Raw genomic sequence first — 14,822 nt, forward strand, 5'->3', positions numbered from 1 at the left:
TTTATATATAATTTAATAAATATTTTAAGATAAATATAAAATTTGGACAAAAATTACTAGGTTGGACCGAACCCATCAGACCTATGCTAGCTCCGCCCCTGATTCTAGCTACTTACATGCATTCATCGATCGTGTAATTTAAATGAGCTCATTACGTAAAAATAAATTTTTACGCAACAGTGAGTAAAAGTTATATGGAATACTTATACACCTCAAACTTAATTAGAACAATAACATTCACAGTAGGAATGGCAATCATGTGATAGTCCCTTTTACGTTTTTTCAACCTAGCTAGGAGTATTTCATCCACTCCTCAAAGCCACCATGCGAATTACATGAACAAAAACAAATAGAAGCTACCTTTAAAAAATTGTTACGTATACGGAGAACAATCATCTCAGCAACATACCAATACTTGAATAATGTTTTAATGCAAAAAAAATTGATAATTGAACAGACATTTCGCAGAAAAACTCAACTTTAGCAATGAAAAATGCTTACTTGAACTTTGTGCTTTTTTTCACCTTATGGTGGCTCACAAATGCAAGTGTTGAACTGCACAAGAAGAAGAATCACGGCTCAAATCCTATGCTGAAGAGGTACCAAGATTGGCTACAACGACATAGTCGAAAATATGGAAGTAAAGATGAATGGAATATGCGATTTGGGATTTATCAATCCAATGTTCAATTTATTGACTTCTTCAATTCCCTCAACCTTTCTTACAACCTCACTGACAATGCTTTTGCAGACATGACAAACTTGGAGTTTAAATCTAAGTATTCAGGTTACAAGAAACATACACATAATTCTAAGAAAGCAGCACCAAATATCACGTGCGCCGGCTCTAAATTGCCAGTTAGTCTCGACTGGAGAAAGAGTGGAGTTGTCACACGAGTCAAGGATCAAAAGAATTGTGGTATGTTACAAGCCTTTAATTTCTCTTCTCCTTTTTACCAACTCTTTGTTCTAGTTTAGATCTCACATAAGATAATATTAGATTATTTCCTATTAATGTTTTAGTTAAATTCTACACATTTATGGTACCAAAAATATCTATACTACAATTAGATTACTTACAAGATCGTTGCATTAGGTACCACTCAAGATATCGAAGGCCCCAATGTTGCTACTATTTAGATATAATAAAACTATGTAATACATACAATTATAGTTTTAAATTGTACATTTTTATTTTTGAAATTTGATTGAGGTTATTCAAATAAGAGAACAAATTATAGTAAGTTCTATCTCTTACCACTTAATGCATTTATTATCTCCCTATTGGTTATTTGATTTTTTCTCCTCTACATAGATTCTTTTTTTTTTTTTTTTCAAAACGATTTGCCCCAATAAGCTATATTAATGAATTGCAAATAAAATACATATGAACTATAAATATATATGATTTCCACAATTTTATTTTTCACCTAAAAAAACTAAAAGAATGAACTATAAACAAAAATACATATGAATTTCCATTGAATAAGTTAAGTCATCTTATTTAAATTTAGCTTTAGGCCACCAATTTTGTTGAGCCATCCGCATGATAAGGTAATTACGGGCAAATCTTTATAATAAATATCAATCAGTAACCTAATAAAATAATAATTAATCTGCTATAATCTATTAATCCTGTATAAAAAAAGTCATAGTGTCAATGTACATAACTAGGTCCATGTTTCCGACTGCAGGAAGTTGTTGGGCGTTCTCTGCAGTAGCAGCAGTTGAAGGCATCAACAAGATTAAAACAGGAAAATTAGTGTCACTATCAGAACAAGAACTAGTGGACTGTGATGTTAACTCAGATAACCAAGGATGTAACGGAGGATTTATGGAAAAGGCTTTTTCTTTCATTAAGAAAAACGGTGGCATTACAACTGAAAAAAATTATCCTTACGTAGGAAAAGATCAGAAATGCAACACTACCAAAGCAAAACAACACGCAGTTACAATAAGTGGCTATGAAATGGTAGCCAAAAATGAGGAATCTCTTCAAGCTGCAGTTACCAAACAACCTATATCAGTGGCTATTGATGCAAGTGGCTATGATTTTCAACTTTATGCTGGAGGGGTTTACTCTGGTTTTTGCGGAAATAGCCTAAATCATGGAGTGACACTAATTGGCTATGGTGTAGATGATGGTGAGAAATATTGGCTAGTTAAGAATTCATGGGGTACTATGTGGGGTGAAGATGGTTACATCAAAATAAAGAGGGGGTCAAATGACAAAAAGGGAATGTGTGGTATTGCTATGCAAGCTAGCTACCCTCTTAAGGAGGAGGAGGAGTCTTGAACCATTAATTTGCAAAAGAAGCCACATGCCCTTCTAAATTAGGCCATATCAGTAATAGGTCTATTGTGGTTACATTTGTTTCTTTCAATAAAAGATTATGAAGAACTGCTATCACTTGTGTGGGTTACAATAGAGAAGCTAGTATAAGGACATGATCAAAATGAAACATAGGTCAGTAATTGTGACTAGAACTGTAAAACCATACAAGGTTGTATCTAATTGATTAATGAAAAATCTATGACCAGCAAGAAATCCAATTTTCTTCTTTTTTCTAGTTTTTCTTTGCTCTTATTTGAGATTCCTGAACAGAGCCGTGATGCGGGTACAGAATGGGAAATCAAAATTACTATTAGAAAAAAAAAAAAAATCTCTGCCTTTTTCTTTGTTTCACCTTTAAATGTGCACCCTTGGTATTAATCATTTTATTCACACCCTTAAGTTTAACTATTAAAAGTTGGATTCCGTTAGTGTTGGACTTAAACCAACCACAAGCTTATGGGACTATGACTGTCTAAAATTTTACACTCTAGTCATTGGATTTGAGTTGTCTTTAACAACTTTTACACAAGATTCTTGACTAAAATAAAAGTTTTTCCAAGTTTATATATATATTTTTTCCTTTGTGCTTTATAATAATTACAGTGGATACCTCATAGTTGTTCAAAAATTACAGTAGTACAAATTAAGTAAGAAAAAACAGATCTTTAACAAAATAAAAATAGAGCATGCGATGATTTTAAAAGAAAATAACACACAAAAAAGTAATCCTCTCGTTCTTTCTAATATCTAGCTCTTTCAAACACTTATTTTTATCAGCCTAGTTTTTATTTCTTTTGCGATTCTTTTATTGACTACCTAAATTCCAAAATCTATATGTTATTGTCGTTTAGGAGAAATAATGAAACTGTTGTGTTAAAATGGTCCAAAGATATCTTTAACATGGTGTGATACTGTCCGCTTTTGACCAAGTCCGTACGATTTTTTCAAAAGGCTTCACACCATTAAGAGATCCCTACATTTGTTCGCACACCCAACAATATATCTCCCCTTTGAACTAAGTTCCATGTGGCTACTACCACGATTTTGATAGATTATAATAAGCAGCGGAAGCAATCCCAGTATCAAAATCACATGTAATCTAGATAACTAGTATAAACGGAATTTCACGGGTTACCTCTTGAAGCGTGAACAAAGCTCCTTTATCACGTGAGCCTCCAATTCCACAACAATTCGATGAATTCTCCACCACCCCCACGTTCACGATCTCTGAACGTACCCAAATAATACCCGAAATAGTAATTTCGTGTGGGCAAAATTTTCTAGGAAAAAGACTGAAAAATTCGGCCACTCTTGTTCTTTTCCTATATGTGGAAAACTTTATGTATTTATAGCACAAGTTTTATGGGTTAAAGCTCTTTTCCAAAACCTGTTGGGTTTTCTTTTCCACCAGAAAAAAATTCCTTTATTTCCTATTATTTAGGCACAGTAGGGACAACAGAATTTAATTAACAAAGCTCCAATTATGGGATTAATTTCTAATTTTCGAAATTAATATCCTCATAATTAATTATGAATTATTCCACTAAAAATCCGTAATTGCATTCCTTATTCAATTTCGAAATTCATACATTAAATCTTATTTAACTCCCCATGTTAAGATTCAAATATTAATCAATTAAATTAAATTACTGACGATTTAATTTATTGATTATTTCCTTTAGACTTTCGCTTAATTATTTCATGTGCCGGATACAAAATTCACCGGCCTGGTTTATATATGAAAACTTATAAGTTTTCATAAAGGTGCATCATTAATCTCTAAACCGGGACATGGATTTCATCAACTAACTATTACTTTGCCAATGTACATTATTATTATCCAATTTACGAGGCATATTAACCCACGAAAGAATCTCGCCTTTTAATAAATCAAAATAATAATAATAATAATTTACACAACTAATAATAATTATATCAAGATTAAGAGTATAACTACATTTAATGACTAAAGAGTTTATTTTATTAAGTAAGTATAAAATACTTATCTCTACCTGGTCCGTTCAATACATACAAAATTTACTAGCACAAGAAGTTGGAATTAAACCATTCACATAATTAAGATAAATTATATTTAGTCTTGTGCTACAATCATCCATAATGGTTTGTCCAATTCCATTATTAGATCGTGAACTCAAACTTTATACTTATAAGAACCGATGATTTAATTAATCTTCCGTGTATAAGCTAAACTCTATACACTAAATCATCTACTATATAAGTAAATGACACAGACTAATATATGATCTATTTAAAACTTTATTAAAATTGAATAAACAATTATTCCAAAATAAATACTATATCTAAACCAAACCCATGGTTAATAGTTTATATCCCAACAGATTCACGGGTCTCTTTTCGAGATTTTTGTGTGTGCACTGCTCCGCACTATTTCTTTGCCATCTCCATACTCGTTCTTCCGAACCTGGGCTTTTCTTTGTCATCTCCATACTAGCTCGTCCTGCCGAACCTGAGCTCTAATACCAGTTGTGTTAAAACGATCCAAAAATACTCTTAACATGGTGTGATATTGTTCACTTTGGGCCAAGTCCGCATGATTTTTTTCACACCATTAAGAGATCCCTACACCTAATATGTAAGCTCACAATCTTTTCCGGTATTAATATGGCACTTTATTCACACGCCCAACAAAAATAAAATTAAAATAACGTCATACTCATGTTAGCATGTACTCTGTCTTCACTTTGCTCGTAACGGTTACAAAAGCAAAATAACACATGTAACATGCATTTACAAAGGTCTTACTCCCAACAACTACCTATAAATTTTTACACTCACTATCATTAATTTTGTTTTCCTCTCTAAATTACAATCATTAAATACTAGATTGTGTGACTTCCTATATAAAGTGAAGTGATGTTTCTTCTTTTTACACAACAAAGAAAAAACACAAGAGTGAAGAGAAATTGAGAAAAAATGATGTCCAAGATGTTGAAAGAAGCAGTAATTCTCATGGTAATCACAACAATTGTGGTTTCTTTGGTTTCAGCACAAGATGATCCATATCATAAGTGTGTTGATGAATGTTACTCAACATGTTTTGCTGACATTGCTGGCTGCTATGAATACTGTAAACAAGATTGTAAACATCCCAATTTTTCTGCATCCAAATTTCATCAATGCTCTGTCGATGCTTGTCTCAAGCTTAAAGGAGGTCTCTCTTTAATTTTCTCTCCCCCTCTTTTAATTTTATCTGTCTTTCTCTATCTATCTATCTATCTCTATATTTCTCACTCATACAGTGGCGGAGCTAGGGGACGAAAGGGGTTCGTCTGAACACCCTTCGTCGAAAAATTACACTGAGTATATAAGGTTAAAGAAAAATTTACGTATATGAGATGTTGAATTCTCTTTACTTCTCCGCATATTTAAACTTTTTTTTTTCAAACCCCCTTAATAAACTCATGTCTCCGCCACTGTTCACACTCTCATTCGCTCTAACTTTGGAATTATGATTTTGGGTTCTAATATTAAGCTTATTATGCTTTAACTTAATTATCTTTGTGCTACTATTAACAAGAATTCTTTATATGACAGATAAGAAGTTGATGGAGGTTTGCCTTAACGAATGTAGGAAGAACACTGACAAAGTCAAAGGTTGAGAAGTACCTGTGAAGCTAGATTTATATAGCTGACCACCAAGATGAGAAAAACTTGTAATAAGATCCTTTGATGTAACAGAAAAGGATGTTTGCGTTCCTAGTAAAGGTTCTACCTTTTAAAATAGTGATTGTCTACATTTACTTTGTGTTTCTTATTTATCTGTTTGTCTTCTTTTGCTTTAGTAGAGTAAATTAAACTTAACTCCCTTAATTTTTTAATTTGGGAAACAACAACTCCTTCACTTTTAGAATGGGAAAGTAAACCCCTTTAGTTTTGAATCAATGACAAAATGAATAGGTCATTGCATGTGTTCCAAACTTTAAAAATGACCTTTAATTATGATGGACTATTATGATTATACCTTTTTCTTGATGATTAAAAAAATTACCTAGAAACACCCGAAAATATTGTGTAGAAAATAATTTCATCTAACGACCCTAAAATTTGAGATAAGGAAATAATCCCTCATTCATCTTTTACTTGAAATAAAAATTTAACAAAACTCCTTTTGATTAGCATTGGTTTTTAAAGCTTGAAATTTAGCATATTACTTATAAAATGTATTAACCTTATAAATTTTATACAATTCTACTCCTTAATTATTGATTACTGAAAAAATAATTTTATAATTTATTCATATTAATTAAGCCTTATCTCCTGACTTTTTGAAGATCCAGTTATTAGCCTTATTTTTTTTTTTAAAAGATTAATATGTCTGAATCTGAATATCAAGATGTGTATTAAGATTAAGACATTTGAATCTGAAGATACATCTGATTAAGATGTGCATTAAGATATGAATACTAAATGATTAAGATTTGTTTGTTTTTTAACATCTGAATGTATAAAATTTATCTTAATTTAAATATTAATAAACATAAAATTCAAATGAAAATACTAATTAATCTAATATTCTATCAATAGAATTAATGTAATATTCTATCAATAAAATATATAGTTTTTTAAAATATGGTAGTTGCTGGTGGTGATGGCTAACGGTGGTGCTTGTGAATGCCGACTAGAGGCGGTGGTTGGTGGTAGTTTTGGTTGATGGTGGTGGTTCAGGGTAATAGCTAGTGGTGCTTAGTAGAGGTGGCGATTATAATTGAGGATGGTGGCGGTGGGTGGTGATAGTTAATAATGATGGGTGGTTGTGATAGTTGTGATTAGGGGTGTACATAGGTCGAGTTGGTTCGAATTTTATAATTACCAAACCAAACCAATTGTGTCGGGTTATTAAATCTAAAGGTCAAACCAAACCAATAAAACTCGAGTTTTCACTCTCGGGTTTTCTCGAATTTTCGAGTTATTCGGGGTTTTTTGGGATTTTTATGGTAAAATCTTTGTAGAACAAAACATATAAAATTGTGCTCAAAATATTTCTTTAATCCTAGTAAGATATAACTATATAAAGTATTTTTCAAAAAAATAATACAAAATATGATATATGTCATGGCATTATCCTAAAATATTCAACAATAAAGACAATAAAATTATGTAATATAAATATTGCTAATTAAAAAGCCATAATAAAAATAAACATAATCTAAAAGTACTAAGTCATCCTAAAATAAGTAGACTAATAAGGGAGTATTAATTACATGATTAAACGCTAAAGAAAAAAAATAAAAATAGGTTATGCTTTTTTATCTAAATTATTGCAAAATAAAAAATAGATATTCAATACATTCTCGTTCGTAGTATTGAATTGAATGTTTTTTGTTAGCATTACTATTGATTTGATTTTGGTTTGGGCTTTTGTTAGCACTATTTAATTTACTAATGTTAATGGCTATAAAAATTATTGGAACATTCAAAAGTTCTAAGTCCAACCTTGAAATAATACCTCAAAAGATAAAATTATGAAATCTTTTAAGAAATATTTATAAATTACATCACAATAAATATATTTATATTATTAAATATATCTAAAATTTCTATATATGTAATGTCGGGTTGGTTTGGTTTCGGTTTGACTTTCTTTAGTTAAAACCAAACCAAACCAATTATGGTCGGGTTTTTTTTTCCAACACCAAACCAAATCAAACCAAACCATAGTCGTTTTTTTTCTCGGTTTGACTCGGATTATCGGGTTGGTGCGATTTGTCGGTTTCCTTTGTACACCCCTAGGTGTGATTGAGGAATGTGGTGGTGGGTGGTGGTAGTTTATAATGATGGACAGTACCAGCTATGGTTGTTAATATTGATGGGGGTGGTTAGTTGTGGTAGTTGAAGTGGATGAGTATTGGTTAATATTGATGGGGGTGGTTAGTTGTGGTAGTTGAAGTGGATGAGTATTGGTTGTGATTGAGAATTATGATGCTGGGAGTGGTGGGGATGGTGGGGGGTGGTAGTCGATAATGGGGACGGCTATGATTCATGAGGATGGTGGTTGAGACGTTGAGTATGGTCGTGGTGGTGGCGGTGGTTGAGACGTTGAGTATGGTGGTGGTGGCGGCGGCGACATGGTGATAATTGATAATGGTAGGCGGTGGCGGCAGTTAATTATGAATATGAATAATAACATCTTAATGAAATTAAGCCTCTGTTATAGATCTTAATTATACATGCCTATTCATACTCATTAAATAACTGTGAAGTAAAAAAATATACATAATAATTAAGATTTACACTTCAAAAACAAATGTATTTAATGTCTGAGATCTAAATGATTAAGATTTAAATATTCATTAAGTGCAAACAAGTGAGGCAGTGACTATAGCATTTGGCTTTTGACTTTGAGGCCCTCTTTTATCACTCAAAAGATGAAAGCGATATTATTTTCCTAAATCCAAATGTTAAGGGATCGTTAAGTGAAATTTACTCTTTTTTACTACTATATATAAGAGAGTATTTATGTTTATCCAAAATTTAACCGAGGAAGTTTCATACAAAACATATACTCCTTAGATGTTACGTTTGAGGAATTGTTGTCCTTTTACAACAATGCTAATGAAATATTAAGTTGTCCAAATAACAAATTCTAATAATTGTTGTCCTTATGCAATAATACTAATAAAATAATAAGTTGTCCAAATAACAAATTCTAATAATTGTTGTCCTTCTACAACAACACTATAATAAAATAATAAGTTGTCCAAATAACAAATTCCATTTGATTGGGGCATTTGCATCTATACCTGTTTTTTGTGTCACGTTTTAACTTGTACTCGCTTTGGAAAAAAAATTACAAGTGTACCCGCTTTTTCGCATAACTTCAGCATACGGGGCTGAAGTAGCAAAGGCAATTACGCAAAACTTCAGCATTCTAGTAGCCGGGCCTGAAGTTCAGCTCTAGAGCTGAAGTTTTTATTTTGTAACTGTCGAATTTCAGCTCTAGAGCTGAAGTTTTTGTTTGTAAGCTTCAGCTCTAGAGCTGAAGTTTTTGTGTTGTAACCGGGAAACTTCAGCTCTAGAGCTGAAGTTTTTGTGTTGTAACTGGGAAACTTCAGCTCTAGAGCTGAAGTTTTTGTATTGTAACTGGGAAACTTCAGCTCTAGAGCTGAAGTCTTAGGCAATCACTATTGTTTTTAGTGTTTCACGGTTGATCAACTAGAAAGAAAAGAGAACTAAATAACTTCAAATCTAGAGCTGAAGGTTTTGTTTTGTAACTGCCGAACTTCAGCTCTAGAGCTGAAGTTATTTAGTTCTCTTTTCTTTCTAGTGCTTGTGTGTTCCAGTTCTTTTCTTTCTTCTTCAGCTTCTGCTTTTTTGTCTTTCATTTTGTAATTTTAAACTCCATCTATTTCTTGCTTACTGAATTATTAATATTCTTGAATTCAAATTTTATTTTAAACAAGTTCCCTTCTAAACCTACCTGATAAAGATAAAGAACTATCAATATACAAGCGTATTCAGCATAAATTCTTATTATGAGTAGAACAACAACTTCAAAGGTATTATATTACAGAATACAGATGTACATTTAAAGTAAACATAAATTGTTTCAATGTGTGCTGAGCACCAAAAATAAATACGTACTACATAAAAGGTAAAAGTTAGAAGGAGGAGGAGAAAGGGGAAGGGGGAGGAGAAAGGGAGCTGAAATTATTTAAAAAGTGGGTACAAGTTAAAAGATTTTAAACAAATGAGTATAGGTTAAATGGGGGCGACCAAATAAGGCGCCCCGCGCAATTTTTACCATTTGATTCGATTAAAAAATACGTCTCCTTATTAGGAATATTGTTCAACTGGCTCTCTATATATAATACTCCTTCTGTTCCAGTTTATGTGAACCTATTTCCTTTTTGGTCCGTTCCAAAAAGAATGAACCCTTTCTAAATTTGGTAACAATTTAGCTTAAAGTTACAACTCTACCCTTAATGAGAAGCTTTTATAGGGCGAACGGCACAAATAGCCACTAAAAGCTGTGGCTTTTATTTTAAAGCCACTGTTTTCAATGTATTTAGACTTTAGCCACTCCTTTTAAAAAACTTATACCTGACTGGACGAAAATACCCTTCTGGTATAACTTATACCTACGCTATCAACACAAGCAGCAGTTACACAAAGAGAAGAAGCGAGCAACAGCAACAGCGGCGATCAACTGAGGACGAACCACCATTTCTCTTCCCGATTTAAAAAATTCAGCAATCTAATCCAAAAAAACAACATAGATAAACAGTAAGTTGTAATTTCATGTGTTTCTATCAATTTTTATTTCGCTATAATTATACTTTTTTAGATCTGTATTGATTTGATTATATATTAGATAAGAATTTGATTTTTTTTGAATTTCTCGATTGATAAATTTATAGACACCGCCTCATATGATAATTCTGTATTCCGGACATAGTGTCTTCATTTTGGAAATTGAATTCAAAAAAATAAGAACACTTTGTCCTTAACTTTGATTCTACTGGCCTCATTTTGCAAATTGAATAAAAAAACTTAAGGACAAAATGTCCTTCACTTTGTTGTTGTTCTTCTGTATACAAAGTCCTGTAGCTTGAGTTTCAAATTGTATGTTTTAATTTCTGGTTCAAATGTTAAGGACTGACAGTCCTTAACTCTTAAATACATGTTTAAATGTTAAGGACTAGCAGTCCTTAACTTTTAATTCCATGTTTAAATGTTAAAGGACAGGCAGTCCTTAGCTTTTAATTTCTGGTTCAAAAGTTAAGGACTGGTAGTCCTTAACTTTTAATTCCATGTTTAAAACTTAAGGACTGGCAGTCCTTAACTTTTAATTTTAATTCCATGTTTAAATGTTAAAGGACAGGCAGTCCTTAGCTTTTAATTTCTGGTTCAAAAGTTAAGGACTGGTAGTCCTTAACTTTTAATTCCATGTTTAAAACTTAAGGACTGGCAGTCCTTAACTTTTAATTTTAATTCCATGTTTAAATGTTAAAGGACAGACAGTCCTTAGCTTTTAATTTCTGGTTCAAAAGTTAAGGACTAGCAATCCTTAAGCTTTAATTCCATGTTTAAATGTTAAGGACTGACAGTCCTTAACTTTAATTACATGTTTAAATATTAAAGGACAGACAGTCCTTAGCTTTTCATTTCTTGTTCAAAAGTTAAGGACTGACAGTCCTTAACTTTTAATTCCATGTTTAAATGTTAAAGGACAGACAGTCCTTAGCTTTTAATTTCTGGTTCAAAAGTTAAGGACTAGCAATCCTTAAGTTTTAATTCCATGTTTAAATGTTAAGGACTGACAGTCCTTAACTTTAATTACATGTTTAAATATTAAAGGATAGACAGTCCTTAGCTTTTCATTTCTTGTTCAAAAGTTAAGGACTGATAGTCCTTAACTTTTAATTCCATGTGTAAATGTTAAAGGACAGACAATCCTTAGCTTTTAATTTCTGGTTCAAAAGTTAAGGACTAGCAATCCTTAAGTTTTAATTCCATGTTTAAATGTTAAGGACTGACAGTCCTTAACTTTAATTACATGTTTAAATATTAAAGGACAGACAGTCCTTAGCTTTTCATTTCTTGTTCAAAAGTTAAGGACTGACAGTCCTTAACTTTTAATTCCATGTTTAAATGTTAAAGGACAGACAGTCCTTAGCTTTTAATTTTTTGTTCAAAAGTTAAGGACTAGCAGTCCTTAACTTTAATTACATGTTTAAATGTTAAGGACATACAGTCCTTATCTTGGTCTTGCACTTACAGTACACCTGTTCTTAATTCTACAAGGATTGCTTTATAACGTATGTCCTTTGTTTCCTATTCTCTTGACTTGTAGGATGGAAACAATATGCATAATAGTTGCTTTTAATGGTAGATGGACTGAAGACTATAAATATCTTGATCATCAAACAAAGCTTTTCCTAGCACCTGAGTCAATTCAGTTTGAAGATTTCGTTAAACAGATTTTTGAGCTTATTGAATTGTATAGAGAAAAGTTTGAAATAGTGATATGGTTTGATATCAACCTTGGAACAAGCAAAGGAATGCTTGTATCCAAAGATTTAGATCTTCACACATGTATATAGTTGCTAAAAACTCATTCACTCTCCAAGAGCTGTCGTTTCATAGTTGATATTTCGGAAAGAGTTTTTGCATCAATAAGCAATGAACATGCCAACACAAAAACTCAACATGACAATCAAGAGCGATGCCAACAGATAGTTGAAGTAGATATGGTTGAAGCTCAACCATTAAATGAAGAGGTGCATCAAACATTTGATTCTATTCAAGTAGAAGGACAAAACATTATAAAGATTGACAACGAACAAGCTTTGGGTATTCAAGTCTTAGATAGTGCACCGGTAATCGAAGTAGTTGCTGACAAAACCTGCACTCAAATAACTAAACGAAGATCAAATTTGAAACAAAAAGAATCCCCAACTATGATATTAAGAGAAAATGCTTCTTTGGATCAAATAAAAGTCGGATCAGTATTTGACAAGAAGAAGAGCATAATTAATTGTTTTTCTAATGTAGCAATCAAAGGACATTTTGAATTCAAAGTTGTTAGATCAAGCTCAACAAGATATTCGTTGACATGCAATGATGATAGGTGTCGTTTGTGTGTGCGTGCTTTCAGAATTAAAGACTCAACATTATTCAAGATAGTAAAGCTTGAGAAAAAGCATGACTGCTCTATTAACACTAGGAAAGCAGATCAAAGGCATGCTACTTCAAAGTTGATTAGTGGTTACATTATCGATAATCTTCGGGACCCAAGATTTGAAGTTACACCAGCTTTTGTCATGGCAGAGATGCAAAAATTGCATGGACTAGACATTGGATATCACAAGGCGTGGCGTGCTATTCAACATGCTTCCGCTTTAATAAGAGGAAGTCCCGAAGAAAATTATGAATTATTGTGTTCATACTTGTATATGATGACAAGTAAAAACCCGGGAACTTATACTAACATAAAGATAGACGACAACAACAGGTAAACAATTTAGGACATGCTGTCTTTAGCCTTGTTAACTTTTGAGTTATAACCAGAAGTTGAGGACTGCCTATCCTTAAGTTTTGAACTTGTAATTAAAAGTTAAGGACTTCCAGTCCTTAAGTTTTGAACTTTGAAATAAAAGTTAAGGACAACATGTCCTTAACTTTATAACTTGTAAATGTAAGTTAAGGACTGACTGTCCTAAACTTTGGGTATTTTAACCTTGTTTTATATTGTATTTTCAGGTTTCTTTATATGTTTTATGCATATGGATCATCGATAGCTGGTTGAAATCATTGTAGACCAGTGATTGCTGTTGATGCGACTTTTTTGAAGTCAAAATATCGTGGTGTTTTAATGATTTCAGTTTCAAAAGATGCAAATAACCAAATTTTTCCATTAGCCTTTGGAATAGCAGAATCTGAAAACAACAATTCCTATGAGTGGTACTTTAGTCAGCTTCGCAATGCAATTGGGAGCCGTGAGAATTTGATTTTTTTATCAGACAGGCATCAAGCTATTGCAAATGGCATTGTAAAGGTATATCCTGAAAGCCATCATGGGATTTGCATCTATCATTTGGAGCAGAACCTAAAGCGAAGAAAGGTGAAAAGTGAGGTCATAAAACTTTTCCAAAGCTCTGCAAGAGTATACAAGCGTAAAGAATTTGACATATATATGTCAGATATTGCAAATGTAGATAGGAAAACTTATGACTACTTGATGGAAGAACCGCCGGAAAGATGGGCACGTTCTTGTAGTCCACAATGAATATATGACATGCTCACAACAAACATAGTTGAGTCGATGAATTCAGTGCTATTAGAAGCAAGGGAGCTGCCTATACTAAGAATGATGGATTTCATTCAAGTGAAGCTACAACATTGGTTTTATGAAAGAAGAAATAAAGCAGAAGGAACATTTTATGATGTTTCTTGTTGGGTAGAGGAGGAATTGAAGAACAGAATAGATTTAACATTTACTTTGAACGTAAGTATTATGTGTTATGTTTATATTATGATTTTGACATTTTTTAACATAATGTACTCACTTATAATTTTTCAACATTGAAGGTCTTCTCTATTGATTCATGGCGTTCTAGAGTTGAAGAAGAAGGAATAACTTTCTTGGTGGACTTAAACAAAAGAACATGTGATTGTTTTCAATTTCAACTTGATGAATTACCATGCATACATGCAATTGCATCTATCGAGAAGAGAAACATCAAGAAGTCCGACTTTTGTTCGCACTGGTACTTAAAGGAATCTTGGTTGAAGATATATGAAAGACAAATACATCCTGTAGGACATACTGATTCATGGATTGTACCAGAGAGTGTTAAGTCACAAATTGTTAAACCTCCAGATTTCAAAGTGCCACCAGGTAGAAGGCAAAAGAAAAGGCATATTCCTGCTACCGAGCCATCAAAAATAACATTCAAATGTGGTCGTTGCAGAAGAATTGGTCATAATAGAACAACTTGTATAT

General features: G+C 32.3%; 1 protein-coding gene across 1 annotated transcript; it reads left to right on the forward strand.

The window, feature by feature from the left end:
• Positions 1-422: 422 nt before the first annotated feature.
• LOC107804431 (vignain-like) lies at positions 423-2,570 on the forward strand. Its single transcript, XM_016628326.2, has 2 exons — positions 423-919; positions 1,695-2,570. The coding sequence occupies exons 1-2, from the start codon at positions 487-489 to the stop codon at positions 2,294-2,296; spliced, it is 1,035 nt and encodes a 344-aa protein (XP_016483812.1). The 5' UTR covers positions 423-486; the 3' UTR covers positions 2,297-2,570.
• Positions 2,571-14,822: the final 12,252 nt, after the last annotated feature.

This window comes from Nicotiana tabacum, chromosome 22, assembly GCF_000715075.1.
Source record: "Nicotiana tabacum cultivar K326 chromosome 22, ASM71507v2, whole genome shotgun sequence".
In the NCBI taxonomy this organism is placed as follows: domain Eukaryota; kingdom Viridiplantae; phylum Streptophyta; class Magnoliopsida; order Solanales; family Solanaceae; genus Nicotiana; species Nicotiana tabacum.